Genomic DNA, 19,780 nt, shown 5'->3' with positions numbered 1-19,780 from the left:
ATGCAAAGGCCGGAGAGAAGAGATTATTACAAGTACAGGAAAGAGGCCATGGCATAAAGTGGGCAAGGAGACTCTGGGTTGAGTATACCATGTGTGTACAGCTTGTGTTCATTTGGTTTGGCATTCATTCAATTACCAATTTGTGGACTAATGCTTACTTACCCTAGGTATTGGCCCTTGATATCATGGCATTGATGACATCCATGGTTTCAGGGGGACCTGAACTCTGTATGTAAACACTGTCCCTCCGGTGTCACCACATGGTCCAGCCTCTACCAGATGTTCATGAAATGTTTCCCAAGTGTGTTAGTTGCTAACTTTATATTCATGGGTGCAAGAAAGACTGCTTTCTGTGTGGGAAGACGAGAAGCAGGCAAAGAGATGTCCTAACGGTGGAGAGTTCAGGGGAGGTGAAGTCTTCCTAAGTGAGCCATGGAGTAAAAATGTTTTAGACAATGGGCCCAGTGTGAAGCTGCAGAGGCTGGAGGTTTAAGGCTGGGACCTAGCAGATTACATGGAGGTAGGATATCTGGAAGCAGTGATATGACTGAAAAGGCTCAGTGATCGGTTATCCTGGCTGCAGAAGGTTGGCCAGCAGTTTGGTCTTAATTCTCTGGGCAGGGGAGAAGGTGAATAACAAAAATGTTACAACAATTGAATGGTGGATCAATTATTCATTGAAAAAAATAGCTTCATTCACAACCTGGTACAGGCTCTGAGAGAAGGATCTGCCACCTCTCTTTTGACAGGATTACCTGAAGTACTTGTTTGACAAACAGGTATCAGGACCCTGCAATGCAATATTCTATTTCTTAGGCCTGGACTGAGGCGTGGGCTCAGAATTTAAATAAGCTAGTTCAGTGTTTAAATAAGTTTTTTGTGTCATTTTCTACTCACACATGCTAATTAAATTTAGGTTGGAAACAGGACCAGTGAGGGAGGTGATTAGCTAGCTATTTCTGTGTAAGAAACTCCTCCAGATGACTGACTTACTACAATACAAATGGAATTTGAGAGTGGCTTAACCAAGCAATATCATGAATTTTCAGTAAAGCTTCACGCCAGTATCGTAGTTACTACACAGCTTGACAGCAGCTGAGGATCTTCTCATTTAATCTGTGTGGGTTTAGCCTTTCTGGGTAGATCTCTAAAGGATGACTTGATATGGAAATTCTTATCTCTCAGCATGAATGTTTCAAGGGTATGGGAGGCAGAGGGGGAAGGAAAAGGGATGATAGGGAAGAGACAGGGCTACAGACAACACAGAGCTACAGACTTTATTTTCTCATTGGTTTTAGATATGTTCTCACTGTGAATCTAGGCTGGCCTGAAACTAAGTAGCTCACATTAGCCTTGAACTGCTATCTTTCTATTTCAGCATCCCAAGTGCTGGGATAATAAATCCTTGCCACTACCACACACTAGCCTGGGAAATAGTATACCACCACTTCTGCTGTTTTCTACTGAGCACACAGACCAATCCCTGGTACAGCAATGGCCTGCATGCTTTGACCAGGATAATTGCTCATAGCCTCAATCCAGGTAAGGTGAGAGACAAAAATTCATAGCCTTGGTATAAAGTAGGAACATGAATTTATAGTATCTGATGTGGAGTAATAGGAGCAAATAAATTTGAATATTGCATGCCAGAAATGGTTCTGAACACTTTGTACAAGAGCCTCTATCTATTCAATAGTCTCTGGCATGCAGTAAGTATCCAAACATATTAGGGCCAGCCATGCTCTGAGCACTTTGCATGCATTATCTCACTTAAGCCTCACAAGAATTGAATCAGCCAGGCACTGCTGATATTGTGAATGGCAAACTGTAAGACTAATGTAAGGGAGAGAGCTGTTATCAAGAAAGGCTTGTCAGGACTTGGAGACAGAATGAGTATGGAGGAGGGTACCTAGTGATAGCATCAGTGTCCCATGGGCTCTTGAGCTGGCTGATAGTCAGCTTGTATAGCTCCTTAGTTTCCAGAGAGTGTGAGGACACTTACTGAGCAGATACCACCAGTAGGCAGAGGAGGACAGAGCATTCTAAGGCACCTCATCTGGCCACCTAATTCAATACAGTAGAGAGTAAGTTTTGGGCCGGGAATCCTTGCCTGAGTGGATCTCAAGCACAATTCCCAAATGACTGAGTCTTGTTTCGTGAGAGTGTAGGGTGTAACTCCTGGCTGTAAGGTTTTCCAACTCAAGGGTTTTCTGCGGTTGTGAAAGCCTAAGATAAACAACGTTTGGGTCCAGCATGCCAGGCTCCTAAATCGATTGGACAGGGTGTATAAAGTCACACCGTGTTTCTTGTTTATAAGACTTCTCTCCAACCTCCACAGTCTGAGGTCCTGTGTCATCCCTCCCCACGCCCTCAGCCCTGCTTTCTTCCCCACATCCCTAACGTTCCTTACCCATGGAAAAGGCTGGTCCACCTTTCCACTCGGCTCAGCTTTCCTCCCTCCCACGTATGCTTAGGCTTCATTGGTGCCCTGTGCCACCCCGGCCCTGATCTGTTAGTCACAGGGGACTTCCACCTTTCCCCCCCTTTTCATGTTTCTCTCCCTGGCTGCCCCTGTCCCTAGTGCCTTCAGCCTGCAGCATTCCAGTCTTTCTCTTCCTTGATCATGCCCGGTAAAGCCACACCTGGAGTCACAAATGCTTCAGAGTTTGATAATTTACTTAATGTCAACAAAAGAGAAGGAAAAAGTAAGCTGTAGAATGCAGGGGCAGAACTACAGCCAACTTGGCCTGCAGGACCCAGGTTCCCAAATGGGCCTTGCCTGCCTCCTCAGCTCCACCTACAAGTCAAGTGTGGAAGGGGCTGGACTGTTGTAATTAGTAAGTCCCACAGACCCCCACTGAGGTGGTAAAGCAAACTACCCCAGACTGTAGACAGCGCTCTAGATTAACCAAGGACTAGTGGCCTTGCTGTCCCTGGACCAAGGCAGTCAAGCCTTGCCTACTGGCCCTGGAGCGCCTCCAGCACCCGGGTGGGGCCTTGAGGGAGCGCCCAGTCAGTCACCCCAGCATGTGGGCGCGGCGGGGCGGGCCAGGGCTGCGATCTGGACGCTGAGTGTCCTTCTGGTCTGGAGTGTTTGTCCAGACAGCCGGCGCGGCTGGGTCTCTGCGAGGCTGGGTCTCTGCTTGTCCTCCCTTCTCTTCCGGGACAGTTGCTGTAGGCAATCTGGAGGTGGCAGGTGCTTGGGTCACCTTGCTCCGGGTACTGAGCAGGTAGGTGACCGGGTCGGGTAAAACGCTGGAGCATGGAGCCAGGCAGAAGGGTGAGCGAGGGGGAACCAGCAGGTGGGTCTCTAGAGCGAAGGGTAAAGCACAGAGGACAGGGACAGGAAGAGACCCTGGTTCCCGCGGTCAGGCTGTTCACCTGTCCCTCTGGTCCCTCCTCCACCGCGCGCAGGGCGAGCTCAGGTGCCCAGAGGAACCGACCGCCACAGCTGCGGGTGTCCGATGTCCCGTGTAGGGTGTCCAGTATCTGCAGCCGGGGCCGGGTGAGTGGCGGCCCTAAGAATAGAGGGCTTGTGATCATTATACTAAGAGTCTCCAGTGGGAGGAGAATCGGAGGCGACTTGGAGTCTCTCAGGGAAGTCGTGGTGCCCGGGCGGTGTGCATGCACGCGTGGTGAGTGCTTACACTGGCCGGGGCAGGTGCAGGGGCGGAGGCCACCTGCGAGGGTCGGGGCCACGAAGCAGGTGCTGGGTGGCCGCAACAGTACCCACAAATCAGCGGAGGTCCAATCACTGGGCAGTGCCATGTGGTCTCTGCTGGCACGGAGGTGACCTTCCAGACAGAGTCCTAAAAACTGTTTCAGCCCACGCAAAACTCCATTAGAGAGCTCCCCGTGCGGGGACACCCTTCCGCGGGCGCCCTCACGTGGTGCAGAGAGCAGCGGGCTCGTCCCCTCCCTGTGGTTCTGGGTCAAGGCTCAATCTAGAATCAGCCTAGCAAGGACTTTCCTCAACAAAAGTAAACCATCCGCAGCCGCTCCTGCCCTAGGGGATTCGTGGGCCCTAGGTGGAGTCACTCACTGTTTGCAGATTTTCTCAACAGTGTTCTCTTCACTATGGCCCTAGAGAAGCAGGGATAACTAACTACCTCTTGCTCAGTTCCCTGACAAGCTTCTCTTGTTTGTGGAACGAAACAATGTATTTATAATTTTTAATTTAATAAATAAGCGGAAGAAATACTTAGGGGAAGATTGGGCACAAATGGACTTATCTAGTTATATCTGTGAAATACTTCAATCTTGAGAGCATTCACAGAACTTCCAGCTGCTCTCACCACTTGCAATTTATTTTATTTTCAAAATCATCAAGTAAATTAATGAGAAAAAAAATTGAACGATCTGAAGCCTGTTCACAGAGCTAGCTGTTTAAAGAATAAATAGAACTTAAACTAAATTCTTAACTTTAGGGATATATGTACTATACATACCACGATATTTTTATGAAGATAGCTGTAGCTAGAGTATTAGTATGATCATTATTATTTATTAGGCACTGTATTAATTAAAAACACAATTATGTAGAAAAATGGAAAGTGTGAAAGTCAGACCAGATCTACAGGTATCCTGGGAACCTAACTGAATTTTGTACTCTTTCGAAATTTTTAGAGTGAGCAACAGGTATGGGCTTGTTGCTTGTTATTTGTTTTTTTCAAGAAAAAAATGCCACAGGAGAAGAAAAACAAGTTAGTTGAGCTGCACTTTGTGTTGGACCTCGAGTGACTACACTCAGTATGAGACAAAAAACATCACCATGCAGATCAGCGTTAGCAGTGATTGTCCTGTAGAGTGAAAGTAGGAAAAACCCTGGCCGGTTCACTTCCTCCTTTTTATTTCCTGTACTTGTCTCAGGAACTTTAAGGTAGATTTTATCTCAGTATCCAAGAGCTACAAAGATCCCCAGATTAATTTTATGGATTAGGAAATATGGTCCAAAGACTTGAGGTGACCTCCCAAAGTCACAGCTCACTGGAGGCAGAGCTGGAAATCTAGGCTGGTGTCCTTTGAAGTATCCTGTAAACCAATTGCTGCCATACTCAGAGGGAATCAGCAGTCCAGTTTGGTGCCCATAGTCAACAGCCACCACTTGTTAACTGGGTTTCTTTTGTATTTTCTGAGGCCACCAGGTGCCACTGTAGTTTCTTCAAGTGTGATTAAACTGTCCCTGGTGGTCAGGGTCTATAATAACAATTTTGTGAGAGAAAAAGACAGTCAGTATGGAAAGCTGAAAGCCTGCTTAGGCTAGGATGTGTTAATAACTGGCCTGGACAATTGAGACTCCATCTCAAAATATGGAGTAAAAAGGGGACTGGAGGTATAGCTCGATAACAGTGAATTTGCCTAGCATGTGCAAGGGCCAGGCTTTAATCACCGGACCATAAAATAAAACATTCCAACTAACCTTGATGCCTGAAGCCCATGTTACACAAGCTACCCAAAGCAAAGCCGAAGGAAAGAAGAGCTTGCACACCTCTTTACTGAGGTACTAGGAAAGGGACTATTAAGGAGACAAAGCACCTGGCAAGTGGAGAATAAATGGAAGACAAACTCGCTACTGGACCAATGTGGGTGTCAACCTTGTTCTCCTTTCTGGATGGGGTATTTTCTTCTGTGTCTTCTCTAAGCTTATCTCTACTTGATAAGGGTAGGGCTTCTGCACTGCTGCGGTATCTCCACCTGTGCAGTTTTCTTCCCAAGGACATTTTCTGGTCTTCACTCTGAAATTTTCAAAGTGGCACCACTTCCTGATTCTGGACTCAGGAGTCAACTTGTAGCAGCCAGTGTGTGCAGTGGATACAGTACCTGCCATGCCCAGCTTCCCAGCCATCACTGTCTTCCTCAGCTGGGAAATGGGACTGACCTCTTGGAGAGTGGATGGAGTGGGTTAACTGGTGCTGAGTGTGTATGGTAGTGCAGGAAACAGTTAAGTGTCAATTCTGTTATCAGAGAGCGCTCTGGGCCAGAGCAGGGGAGGAATTTGCCCTTGGCTCTTTGGGGGAGTTAATTTTCAGCTCTCCCTGACCCTCCAATACTATTCACTGGACTGAAAACGGGGCTAGAGTAGAAGCTGTAGACCTCATCAGCTGCTATTTTTTTTTTAAATCATGCTCTTCTATGGGCGTTAGCCATTGAAGCCGTGGAATGTGCGCTCGTTTATGGATGGTTCCTGGAATTTCAGGGAGTCAATTACTTTGTTTACTTTACTCCTTTACCTCGGGACCTTGAAGTCACATGTTCCAAATGTCAGATTCTTCCTGTGAAAGAAGACTGTCTTCTATAAACCCTTCCTTTAGAGTGGACCTGCTTTGCTGTATTCCCTAAGAATGCACTAGGACCAAAATACCACAAGACTCTTTACAGTATAACGCTATGAAGACCATCCCAAGACAATATAGAAGTTTAACTAGGGGCCCCGGGAGGGGTATGCCTGGCTGAGTTACAGTCAGGACATTGATTTTAATGCTACTTAACATTCCTCTTCATATCGGGCTCCATTTGAACTCCAGCAGTTAACATGCTGTGGGAGAAAATAGTGTGTAAGTAGGAACAGTACATGTAGCTGCAAGGCCCTGCTATGCAATGAATAGTGAATCCAAGTGCTACCGATGTCCTGTGGCACCTGACTACTGTGTGTGCTTGGCTCAAAACACTGGGTTCAAGAGGCTGCTTTACAAGGAAACAGAGGAGGGAGGGAAAGAAAAAGGATTAAAACTCACAAAGGCAGGAAGAGGCAGGGAGAACCAAGACTGCTGTAGTCATGATGTAGCCTAGTAACTGTTCTCAAGTTTAAGTGAGTAGTGCGTTGCTCCCTATGGAAAAACAAGGTATTTGAGCGAGCATGGCTAGAGGCAAGATTTCAGAAGCCTTGTAAGCATAGAAACTGTAGTTGATCTTCTACGGCATAGATGAACCTGAAATATTATAGTAAGACCTTTGTAGTCCTATGACGCTTGAAACAAATTAAATCTCTTTTCTCCAGAATATAAAATATAATGTATACTATGGATATAGATGCATACACACACATATATATGCATATATACATATATAGTATTTCTTTCTATTGGTAAAAGTCTAAGAGTTTGGGGCTGGGCAGATGGATAAGTGGGTAAATGAAGCACGAGGGTCTGAATTAAGATCTCATTTGCAGTGGTATTTAATCCCGAGTGCCTCTCTGGGGAGATGAGAGATGAAGTCAGGAGACATCCCAGAGCTTTCCAGCCACCTGGCATGATTGGTCTACACAGGGCTGAACCAGCGAAAGAGAAACCTTGTCTCAGAGAAGGTGGAGAGCCACACCTGACACCTGAGATTGTCCCTTGTGGCATGTTTATACATACATGCATAAGTATATAATGCATGCATATGTCATAGACAAACACAGAGTCTGAAGGTTGGACACCTAAAAGACTCTAACCACATAAAACTATGTAAAATAAACTGATAGAGGAGTTGCTACCCTTTAGTACTCCCTTCAGGACACCGTGCATGCCCAATTCCACAGGCCTCTTTCTGAAGGATCCACCTGATAAACTTTTATAAATCAAAGACAGAAGCCAGTGGCTTCTCCCGCCTCCCCCACCCTCACTATCTGAAACTTAAATTTTATTAAATTATCCGGAAAGGTAACACCTAAGAGCTGCTGACCGTCCAGAATGTTCGTTGGTGCCCTCTTCTGTACTTGTTCTGCTCCCCATGCTCTGCTGGCTTGTCTGGAAATGCCCGTTGTAGAGGAGAAGGCACAGAGCTGTATGCGTGCAGTGCTTAAGGGAGGGGAAAGAAAGACCCGTCTTTCTTTCTTTCTTTCTTTCTTTCTTTCTTTCTTTCTTTCTTTCTTTCTTTCTTTCTTTCTTTCTTTCTTTCTTTCTTTCTTTTTCTTTCTTTCTTTCTTTCTTTCTTTCTTTTCTTTCTTTCTTTCCTTTCTTTCTTTCTTTCTTTCTTTCTTTCTTTCTTTCTTTCTTTCTTTCTTTCTTTCTTTCTTTCTTTCTTCCCGTCCTGTCCTGTCCTGTCCTGTCCTGTCCTGTCCTGTCCTCCCTCCCTCCCTGCCTCCCTCCCTCTCCCTCTCTCTTTCTCTCTTTCTTTCCTTCTTTCTTTTTTGAGAATGACTCTGTCCCTCTAAAAGAATCTCAAATGTGATACTTTCTCTTGGAAGAAGTCACTTGAGGAGGATCCTTTTGTTTCTCCTTGTGACCCTTTGCTTTTGTTTTTGTTGTTGACTTCTTTTAGCCATGCTGTTGGCAGCTGGGAGGCACTGGGGAAATAATGTGTTTGTTCAGTCTGGAGGAGGCCAAACAAAGCTCTGTTAAATTGCTATTTCCCTGAGATCTGCTTTGCAAAGTTGCTGTTTTTTTTCCAATAAAGTATCTATTATGGAATAAAGGTTAAACAAACTTGTAGCTAAGCACACCTGGGCGTTCTCCCTCTTTGAAACGGAAAACTATCTTGTCTTTCCTCTTGGCTTTCTTTGCTAGCATGCTCCGGTTCAGAATCTATTTTACTGCCTGATTTGGACTGTTGCTCTTTGTAGGTTTGTCCATATTCACTGAGCAGCATTTACTACAGATACAGCTCTGCTGAATTCCTGCTGTGGGAGTCATCATTTCTGGGCTGGTCAAGTCTCTGGGAAGGTGCAGCGGTGCCCGAGCTCCTGGCTGCTGGTAGCAAACCGGCAAGTGGTTTCCAAGAACTTCTGCTGCAGGTGGAGAAGTTCCTGTGAGCAGCAAAGATGCTGAGGCAGATACTGGCGGAAATGTTCATAGACCCCGATCTGCTGGCAGAGCTCAGCGAAGAGCAGAAACAGATCTTGTTCTACAAGATGAGAGAGGAACAGATCCGACGATGGAAAGAAAGAGAAGCGGCCATGGAAAGAAAGGAGTCCTTGCCAGTGAAATCCAGGCCGAAAAAAGGTAAACCAAGCTTCTGTGCCGTGAATGTGATAGTGGAGGGCCTGCTCTGAGCGCTCACATAAGTCAAGCTGGCCAGGTATTAACTGTGATTTTGTGGCTAGAGCCTAAGAGTTACTCGACTTCTTGTGTCAGGCTTTTCAAGTGGAAGTTTGCATCTACTCACACATACTTACCACACAGTGCAGTGTATATGTTTAAGCAAGTCTTTTGTTTAAAATCAGATTACTCTTAAGGTGTGAAGTCAGTGCTAAGGAATGGGGGTGTAACTCAGTGGTAGAGCACATGCCTCACATATACGAGGTTCTCATTTCCATCCCAGCACCTCCAAACATCAAAAAGCCACCCCAGAGTTTGACTTGAAGGTCATTAAAGAAGGCCTTTAAAATCCCCTTCATTGGATCTGCATTTTATTATCACAAAACATAGTTCATGTACAGAAAGTGTGATTATGCATTATCAGCTTCAGGGACTTTTTAAAGTTATCATTTTAAAGGAATGCCTATTAAGATATAAGGTACTCTCTTAAAGAGAGCAAATCGCAGTAGTGCTCGAGTATGGTTACTGTGGAATGATTCTCAGATGTACGTCTTTGAGACTGAATGAGTCTTTGGGAGTTTGAAAGAATTCTTTTGAGACTATCAGGAGAAGAAGTCTTTGTTCATTAAAACCTCCTACCCCCCAACACAGGCTTACTCATGTATCAATACCCTAACTAAATACACACACACACACACACACACACACACACACAGTTTTCAAGGTCACTTTTTGAGATATTTACACTCAATTTCTCTACTTTTTTTTTATTATGGCAGGAAAAGTAAAAATTTATAAAACTACCAGGATTTAATAAGTTGAAAAAATAGATTCCACAGGTATGCTTCGCCTATATACAGATTCAAAATGGAAATCAGTGTATTGACCTCATACTATAGCTAAAATTGTTTTTTAATGAGGTCTATATACTGATAAGAAAAACAATTTTTTTTTTTTTTTGGCTTTTCAAGACAGAGTTTCTCTGTGTAGCCCTGGTTGTCCTGGAACTCACTCTGTAGACCAGGCTGGCCTCGAACTCAGAGATCCACCTGCCTCTGCCTCCCAAGTGCTGGGATTAAAGGCATGCGCCACCACTGCACAGCCTTTATTATTATCTTATACAACATACACAATTTAAGGGCTGGCAAGTTGGTCAGGATGAGAGTGCTTACATGAACATACAGTAAGCACTGGTGTCAATGCCAAGTACCGCACCACCACCACAACAAACCCAAAACCAAAAGCTCCTGAATATAAGACAAAACAAAAACCAATAAACAACAACAACAACAAAACAAAATAAAAAAATTGAGTACAAAACCCAGAGCACAGTAATAGCTAATTGCTATTTTAGACACTATGTGAAACATATACCTTGTGTTCATCCTCCAAAAATTTGTGCAATGTTGATTATTAACTATTCAATTTTATAGGCAAAACAAAACAAAAAGAAAAAAACCAAACTAGAACAAAAATCGTAAGCACTTTTGTATATGGAAAACTCTTGTATTTATGCTAAGATCTGTCAGATTTCGAATAGCAGTATCCAGATTACAGCTTTTCCTTCACAATGCAATGGTGAGGTCAAACATGTGACAAATACAATGGTGAGGTGAAACACGTGGCACTGGTTTACCTGGTCATCTCCTGGAATCCCCAGGAACTGTGCTCATTGAAAGCCTGATGTTTTGGTTTACAGGGGTGACTCTGGGGACCACTGAGGACAGAGCTTTGCTTGCCCCAGATCTTTTTTGCTAAATTGTGGGCTTCTCAAAGTTGCTGAGGTGCTTAAATTGTGATAACTGAAGGAATTTATAACTTACGGCATCTATTTCAATTTCTTCGCTTCACTGTTTCTCTGTAGAGTTTTGACTATGCCTTTCCAAAATCTGCATTATCTTTTTAGTTAATTGATCGTAGAAGAAGTATGCGAATATGCTGACCTAAAACAGTGAAGCATCCACCAATATTGAATACCAAATGTATATTATTACCCCATTAAATCCGGTGGCACTTGGAAAAAAGTGACTGACATTAAACTAGTTCCTCTCCGTACCAGAAAGGAGGAAAGAATGTCTACTTCTCCAAAACAAGCTTTTGGATCTGAAGCCACAGGGAGTCCTCGGTGGCCTCAGGATGCCTAGTGGCTGCCCAAGGCACTAAGCCCATGAAGGCTGCAGCCCTCATGCTGTGGCCTCTGTCTTAGTTAGGGTTTTACTGCTGTGAACAGACATCATGACCAAGGCAAGTTATAAAGAACATCATTTACTTGGGGCTGGCTTATAGGTTCAGAAGTTCAGTCCATTACCATCAAGGTGGAAGCATGGCAGCATCCAGGCAGGCATAGTACAGGAGGAGCTGAGAGTTCTACATCTTCATCTGAAGGCTGCTATGAGAAGACTGGCTCACAGGCAGCTAGAGCTAGGCTGAGGGCCTTAAAGCCTACGCCCACAGTGACACACCTACTCCAACAAGGCCACACCTCCTAATAGTGCCACTCCCTGGGCCAAGCATATATAAACTGTCACAGCCTCTCACATTTACCTTTACCTTTCTGGCATGTGTCTTCCTTCCCCAAGCCCTGCCTCTGGCTTGTGCTGGCCTACATGCTTCTCCTGCTCACAGTTCTCAGCTGAGCCATGGCTTTCGCTGGCCTTCTTATTGTACCAGTCTCCCGGCTACCCCTATTCCTTTATACCATTGTCTTTATCACATTACGGGTTCCTTTCTCTATAAAAACAACCCACAGTAGTGAGTGTTCAGCACACACCACTGAAACAGTTGTGTGTTCTGTATCCCAAGAGCTCTCCTGCCTTCCAAGAAGCCTGAAGTTAATGCAGGCATGGATGTGAAAATAATCAGCAGTGGGGATTTAACACACAATACTTTTTGAATTCTCATGAGACCTGGAGAGAATTGTGGACTGACTGTGTTTGCTCAGCGATAGCTAGAAGGCTGAGTACTGAAGCAAGGAGCCACTTATGGCTGTACCACTATGCGGGATTGAGGTTGGACCAATGTAATGAGGGTCTTGGTGGAATAAATGTGAGGAATCAAAGTTTCTTGGGAGCCTGAGAAGGGTATGGAGTTCATGTCCAGCCTGGATACCTTTGTAAGAACCTGACTGAAATAAAAAGTAAAATGTGGTCTGGGAGATGGCTTAGTGGTTACATTGCTCATTACACAAGTGTGAGGACTTGAGTTCAGATCTTAAAGTCTGTGTAAATTCTGGGTGATCTTGTCATCCCATCTGAAAATTTTAAGCCTTGAAAGGCAAAGCCAGGAGATCCCTACAGTAAGCTGACTAGCTAGACTGGCTCTGTTGATAAGCTCTGGGTTTCACTGTGTCCCTGTCTCATTGAATAATGTAGAAGAGCCATTCGTGATGATTCCTGACCTCAGCCTTCGGTTTCCATATGGACATGCAAATTCATGTGCAAGACAACTTCATGTATGTACACACATGCAAATACGCACACTTATCTACAGCACATATGTTTGTATGTGTGCATGCAGGAAAATGGAAATGTTTTAAAGTACAAGGGGCTGAGGGTGGAAATACAGTCAGAACACTCACCTAGCAGGAGAGGACCCTAGGTTTAATTTTCAGTGCTTAGCGGGAAGAGGCTATAAACTACCAGATTTCAAAGACTTGTGCAATAGAAAATTAAATCAAAAAAGTAGATGTGGATATTTGCTATTGGCTATCTTGAGGTGCATGCTCAGTTGAATTAATTTCACCAGTTTCTTTAGGAGTTAGAATGTGGCTATCAGAAAAGCCATCATTATGGAAGTGGCTCCCTTTTCCCACTGGACAGGACTGCTCTTTGCTCTAGACTAGGAACCCCAGCCAGTGGGTTTCATGTTGGCTATGTTTCACTTACTCCCGAAGCTGATTACTTCAGTACATTATCTCACTAAATAATAACAACCAAGCCTGCACCATAAAGTACTGTTTACATTTATGAATGAGGAAAGTGAAAGCCAGAGTCATTAATGAACTCGCCTTGGGCAAGTAGCTGGCAAACAACAGTTGGAATAGACCCTGCTTTTGATTCTCCCCAAACTGGTACAAATGTGGTATGTGGCAAGCTTAACGGGGGCTTAGGAGCAGTTACTAAAGGTGACTCGCATGAATCTACAGTGATAATTTGGCATTTTTCCTGTGTGCTTTGTCACATTAACACAAGCAGAAGACATGGTTACTTAGCAGACTGTTCCCCTGTGCTTGTTTCATTGACTCTTAATGAAGCAGAAGATGGGAGCCCAAAGCCCAGGATCTGGTGGCTGGGAAAGGTGTGTTCTTGTCTGCCCTTGAGATATATGTGGCCGTCTGAATGAGAATAGCCTGCCTAGGCTTTTGTATTTGAATGCTTAGTCACCAGCAACCAGAGGTGTTTGAAAGGATTCCTATGCTCAATATAGAGCCTGACTTACGAAGCTGTGTCATATAAGACCTATGGCCCCTCCTCTCCTCTCTCTCTCTCTTTCTCTTTCTGGAGGAGGTATATAACTAGAAGTGGGCCTAGAGGTTTCAAAAGGCCATGCCAGAGCCAACATTGCCTCCTCCCCTCTGCCTGAGATGTAGCTCTAAGCTACTGCTCCAGCACCATGCATGCCACCGTGCTCATGACCATAACAACCCTCTGAAACTGTAAGCAAGCCCACAATTAAACGATTTCTTTTCTAAAGACTTGCTGTGGCCATAGTGTCTCTTCGCCACCATAGAACAGTGACTAAGGCAAAACACTTGGATTCAATTCCCTTTGTTGGACTCTTACTGTTACCAAAGGCACATTCCTTCAGCCAGTCTTCTGTTTCCAGGATGTAATGATTCCACAGAGAAGAGCTGGAATGCAGTGGGGTCTCTGGAAATGTTTGCTGGACAAATAGCTATATCCTTTTCTCTTTATTCGACATTGTCTCAAACCCACATTGCGAAGAGACTTCTCACCAAGCTTCGGTCTGATGGTCATTACCTCGTGAGATTTTGTGTTTAGGTGCCCAGGGAGCCTTGCAAGTTTGCCACAAAGAAAATTCTCCACAACTTTTCCCATGGTCAATCACCAACTCCTGATCCTGTCTGTCACTCTGTCATGATGGCAGCTTTGCTCTCTTCCTAGTCACTGAAGCCAAATGGTTGAGAGTCATTATGGCTCCTCTCTGACCCCAACCTATCTCCAGTAATAGAATTTTACAGATTATCCTTAGCCTTTTCTGTTCTAAGGAGATTCCCCACCCTACTCGGGCATCGACTTGTTATATAATGTGGCAGGGCAGGCCTAAGCTTGGCATTGAAACCAGTTAGTTCATTTAATTCTTGTGAGAATTCAGTGAGGTCAATGTTGCCTCATTATTCTTGCAAATAAAGAAACAAATGGAAAGATGCAATTTGTATGAATAAGAATAGGAAGCAATGTTTGAATTCGAGTCCAGTTAAATCTTCAGTCTTTTTGAGCAGGTTGATTTACCCCTCTCCCCTTAATATTTTGTCTGCCTGGTCACCTGGTACTGCCAGTCTTCCAGGTAATTACTGCATTTCTCATCCACCCCCTCACTGTCCATAATTCTTGATTTATTCCTTCTGTTTACTCTTTTGATTGAAAGTCCCATGTATCTATCCACCACTAGCCTCCTGGGACTGTGGTATCAGGCATGATACCAACTTTCTCTCTGTTCTTTGGTCTCTAAAATATGCACATAATTTTATTAAATTAAATAATGACTTTGGGGTTAGTAACTCCAGCACATTTAGCATAACTAGAAATTGCTGACAAAAAGAAGAAAAAAAATAAGCAATTTGAGGAAGATGTGATAGAAATCAGCCCTGGCCTTCCTTAAAGTGAACACAGACAAATCTGGGCAGTTAATACACCCATCTCACCCCATGAGATGGGAAAGAACACTATATTGATCTTTATGTAGGTAAACCAGCTTCTCCAACATTCCAGTGGTTCCGCTCTCTTTTCACTCTCTTCTCAGTGTTTTAGTTTGGACCACACATTACAAATATTCTTTAAACAGAGGCTTTGTGGCCATACAGATCAGTCTTGAATCCCCCCTCAATATGCAGTGGCCATATCATCTTGAGGAAGTTCCTTCTTGGAGCTGCCACAGCCTCACAAAATATAGTTTGGAACGGCCTAGGGAAGTCATAAAGATGAGAATGGTGTGGACATCCACCAGTCAGCAGGGACATTGTCCATAGCAGGAGGACTCAGAGGTCCCTGGCAGCTGATGTCCATCATTTGGTTTCTGTTTGAGGATGAGAGCTTTTAGAAGAGAGGCCAGGGTGGTGATAGGTACATGGGCCTGGCTGGGGACAGGATGTCGAAGAATCTCAGGTTGTTGCCTGCCTTACTTCTGTCAGTCACACAGACCAGTATTGAATTCTTTCGGTGTACAGTAGTTTATTATCTTGGGGAAGTGCTTGCACCGGAACTCAAATGGGTTCACAGTAAAGTAGGATTGGGAAGAGCCTAGGGTTGAATGTTATGACTAGTATGTTGTAAGGATCCACCCATGACCCAGGAAGGGGCTGCTGTGATGTATCTCTGACTTGTCATGGGAAACTTGTCTTTCTGCTGGACACAGCACATAGGAAGCACCAAACATAGCAGTGTTATGTTGTAATCGAGGATATAAGACTGGAATAGTCGAGCCATCTCCCTGACAAAGAGATGTGCTATCCCATTACAGCACTGCCTCATTAGGGCGTTTGCACATGGCTCTGAGTAAGGAAAATCTTTTAGTCCAGAGAAAACACTTCTCTGAAGAACGTGGTGAGACTACAGGTCTCTGCTTAGCAGGTCTTTATGGTGTCGTCTCCAAGGATGATGACCTCACTTTACTAGAAGAGCTGGTTTTAAAAGAATTTTGCAAGAGCCTCTGAGATACCAATCATAAAGAGCTCTGTGGTGGTATAGTCCAAGTTAAAGTCCTGGGCAAGCAATTGTAATTATGTAGTAGTGTTATACAAAGATCCCTTCCTCCACGTGTTCAGATTTAAGAGTGCATATAATTTCAAGGTGAGATAGATGGAAAATCTGGAAGGACAAGGTAGGGTTAGGCTGTGAAGGATCTTATGCCTGTCTCATTCAGAATTCTGAAGTCTGTACCTTTTCTTTAAGGAGGTATGTGAGGGGCTACATGGCTCTGGGCATGACTGTTCTTTGCTCTTCTCTTTTCTCACATACATTTTCTCTTTCTCTTCTTTTTCTTTTCATTACAAAGTTCCACATATCCCAGGCTGAACTCCAACTCCCTAAGTAGATAAGGATGTCATTGAACTTCCTATCTTCCTGCTTTCACTTCTCAAGTGCTAGGAGTACAGGCATGAAGCACCATGCCTGATTTTATGGCTGTGCCTGAACTTAAACTAAGGGTCTCATGCCTGATATGTGAGCTACATCCCCAGCCAGTGCTTACTTTCTTCTTTTTTTAATCTCTGAAATCTTTCTATCCATCCTTGTTTGATCCTTTCTGGACATCCTTAACACTGTCCCAGGGCAGGTATTGGGCTGTAGGGAAGGCCCCAGGACACTGCTCCAGGGGTGGTGCAGAACAGTCTGAGGCATGGACATTTGGAGCTGGCTCAGGGGTTCCTGAGCCCACAAGGAAACCAGAGTCACAGAAGAATTGAGAATGGAGTGGGGCCGAGGGCTGAATCTAACCCAGGGCCAGGGTGTGAGAGTGGGCTGGGGAGCGGGGAGCTCTGACTGGTCCCTCAGGTGAGGGGGAGTCCTTAGCAGCAGGCTTGAGCTTGGCTTGGTGGCAGTCATTGCTGGGAGCAAAGAGAAGCCTTCTATGAGAGATTAGATGGTGGCTCTATAGACAAAGGCCTTCTCCATGCTGCCCCAAGATGGATCCAGTGAAAAGAGGCAGTCGATGGTTTTAAGGCATTTATTGTCATGATGGAAAGTGGATGAGTAAAATTGTACCCCACTTCTCAGGGTTGGCCTGTGGTTAAATAACTTTTTCAAGGGGGAATGTTTGGGAGAAAAGTTCGTTGGCTAAGTCCTCTAGGCCTTTAGGTACCTCATTTAAATGGAGATCTGTCTTGAGTCTCCGTGACCACAGGTCACATCCTCTACATGCGGAAGGGCTTGGGGCATTGCCCTTATGTGATGGATAGCCACAAAACTGTGAGGGGCTGTGGTGAGTGACAGGGGCCTGGTGCCTGGGAACAGGTGAAGCTCCTACTGTCCCTTCAGGGTCTCTGGGTTTCTAGGCTTAGCTCAACTAGGAACTAGGCTACCTTTCATGGTCCCACTTTGCTGTCTTAGCTTCCAACAGCCAAGGCATAAGCCCTACCCTGTTATTAATTTAAAGAGATCTCTCATGCATGTTTGATTTTCCTTTGTTCTCTTCATTCCCTGGGCCCTTAGAGCAGTGCTGGAATGTAGCTGGTGTTCTGGAAATGCCTGCTGAAGCCCAGTCAATCCAATCCTGGTCTCTCACTGATGGACTCCTCTATAACATACACCTGCTGCCTAAGCCACTGCTCACCATTCTGAGTCACCTGTCTTGTTCTGTATCCCTGATGGTCCTGGTCAGCATCATTTATCATCACTCTTCTCTGTCCCCTCTGCATGGCTTTGTACTCCCCGATCATCTTCTACCTTGCTTAGTGATCTGGGGACTCAGAAGTCTCCACTTTCATATCATTTATGTGCACTTTGGATTCTTTTCTTGGCTTATGAATGAAGCCTAGGTTTCTCCAAGGTTCTCTTCCAGGCTTCCTCTCTGTGAGTCCAGCTATGCGGTATTCCAATGATAGTATGTGTAAGGCAATTTCAGAGTTTACCTGGCCAGTGTCAACCTGTGTTTGCTTTCTGTATGTACTCACAGGCTCCTGGAGATGTGGAGGCAGAAGAGAGTCACACACTGGCAAGGGCCCTCTGCTACGAGCCCAGTCGTGAGCCTCTGGTTAAGTCTGGCATTTTGAACCTAATCCTTTCACTTCTTGCCAGTGTTTCTCAATGGCCACCATACTCTCCTAATTCAACATTTCAGTTTTCTGACCTCTTGTTCTCTTTGTCTTCCCTCTTCAGTCCCTGCACACTCTCTACTGATCACCTCCAGTCCTAGGGTTTGCACATCTCACCCCTGGGCAAGACTGTTTTCCTCAGAGACACCTGCTGTTCTGGGGGCTATTCATGTGGTTTCCCAGCTGAACAGTAACTCTCTGAGCTCCTAGTCTTTGCCTCCCTGGGCATCCTACCATTTTCTACCCTAGGTGTCATCCTCCTATTGTCAAAAAATATTGGCAGAGATTACTTACACGAAGGCTGATAGACGAGCACAATAAAAATATAGTTGGCCCCAGGAATGTGCAATAAGGGGAGTTGTATCAGTTTATATTTATTCTAGCTTTCTAGAATTATACATTTGTCATGTCCGGAAAGTGTAAAACCTGGAAGGCCTGGCATGGGGGCCTGTCCCCGGAGCATACAAGGTTCCATCTCCCCTGCTACCTGGTTTTCACCCATGTCTCTACTTGTGAAAACAGGATCAGAGAAGTTCCTTCTGACTGATTCTTTTAAAAGTCCTGTGGTGAAGACTGTACAAATTTGCCCCTCCCCTCTCCTCAGTAGTTCTACTTAGAAACTGCAGGACGCGGATTCATTCCTCTGGAGAAGGACAGAAAACAGAGATCAAGTTGGGCAGCCCGCCTCTGTAATTCAACCAGAGGCAGCACTCTGGACTAGGCCAATAGTTCATGAACACATGAATGGAAAAGCTTCCTCTGCATTAGGAGACCTAAAGCAATCCCAGTGTGGATTTCTAAGGAATACAGCATGGACGAGCATATGCCAGTCCCCCTCACACGTTCAGCACCTTGGGCTAGTTTGAGGACCTGTCCCTTTAGTTTAGGGACTGTATTTCTTGGTTTCATCTAATCACACTCCACATTTCCCTGGTCTTGGGGATCAAGCTCCCATCGGGCTACATTTCTGGAGCTAGAAACTAGATGTAATACAACCCTGGAGACCAGTTGTAAACAAGGGTTATTTAAGTAGCTTCACCAAGTGTCATACTACCCAGGTAGTATTATCTTCTCACATGCTAGTGTGAATCTCCAAGTGGCCCCATAAGTAAATAATAGTCTGGCTGATGACAGCAGTTAACCTCTGTTGAACTCCTAGCAGGTCCAAGGGCATCCTTACCCTGCCTGTTTTTCATAGCCATCATTGTAGTGGATGATATTGCTCCCATTTTACAGATGAATGAATCGAGTCTTAAAGGTATTAATTTTTCCAAGTCACTTAGCAGGTAGATAGCAAGACTGACTCTAAAACACACTTTTCAGGCCCATGCTTGAGCAACTGTGTTAATTCTGGGTTAGGGGGAAGTCTTTAGGCTTAAGAGGTTGTAGTACCTGGTGCTCACTCTCTTACCCTAAAGGATAATGAACACCATGAATGCTTTCATTCTCTCTCAACATCTAGCAGGTGCAAACAGCAGGCCCATTATATTCATAAAGAAACCTTTACAGCCACTAGTTTTACTGTCTGCTCCTGAGAAGGTTGGAAGTGTTTTGTGGGGTTCCCCACCAAGGATGAAAAAATACTGAAGTGATTGGGACAGATAATATTCCATAAATAATTTGTCCAATCCAAACTGTGTTTTGTTTGCAGAGAATGGCAAGTCTGTCCATTGGAAGCTGGGCGCCGATAAGCAGGTGTGGGTTTGGGTAATGGGCGAGCACCATCTGGACAAACCCTATGATGTGCTGTGTGATGAGATCCTTGCTGAGAGGGAGCATCTGAGAGCAGCGAAGGATTCAGAGCTCAGGTAGGAGACCTGTACTCCAGCCA

General features: G+C 44.9%; 1 protein-coding gene across 1 annotated transcript in view; it reads left to right on the top strand.

The window, feature by feature from the left end:
* Positions 1–2,916: 2,916 nt before the first annotated feature.
* Positions 2,917–19,780, top strand: part of Sh2d4a (SH2 domain containing 4A) — a 69,210-nt gene continuing 52,346 nt past the window's right edge. Inside the window, exons 1-3 of the mRNA XM_021170417.3 lie at positions 2,917–3,230; positions 8,546–8,924; positions 19,601–19,757. Of these exons, the coding sequence (XP_021026076.1) occupies positions 8,744–8,924; positions 19,601–19,757 (338 nt within the window). The 5' untranslated portion in view covers positions 2,917–3,230; positions 8,546–8,743. The remainder of the gene's footprint in view (positions 3,231–8,545; positions 8,925–19,600; positions 19,758–19,780) is intronic.

This window comes from Mus caroli, unplaced genomic scaffold (assembly GCF_978045245.1).
Source record: "Mus caroli unplaced genomic scaffold, Mus_caroli_1 scaffold_10, whole genome shotgun sequence".
Classification (NCBI taxonomy): domain Eukaryota; kingdom Metazoa; phylum Chordata; class Mammalia; order Rodentia; family Muridae; genus Mus; species Mus caroli.
The sequence above is the reverse complement of the archived record's forward strand: the minus strand, read 5'-3'. Positions and strand labels throughout refer to the sequence as shown.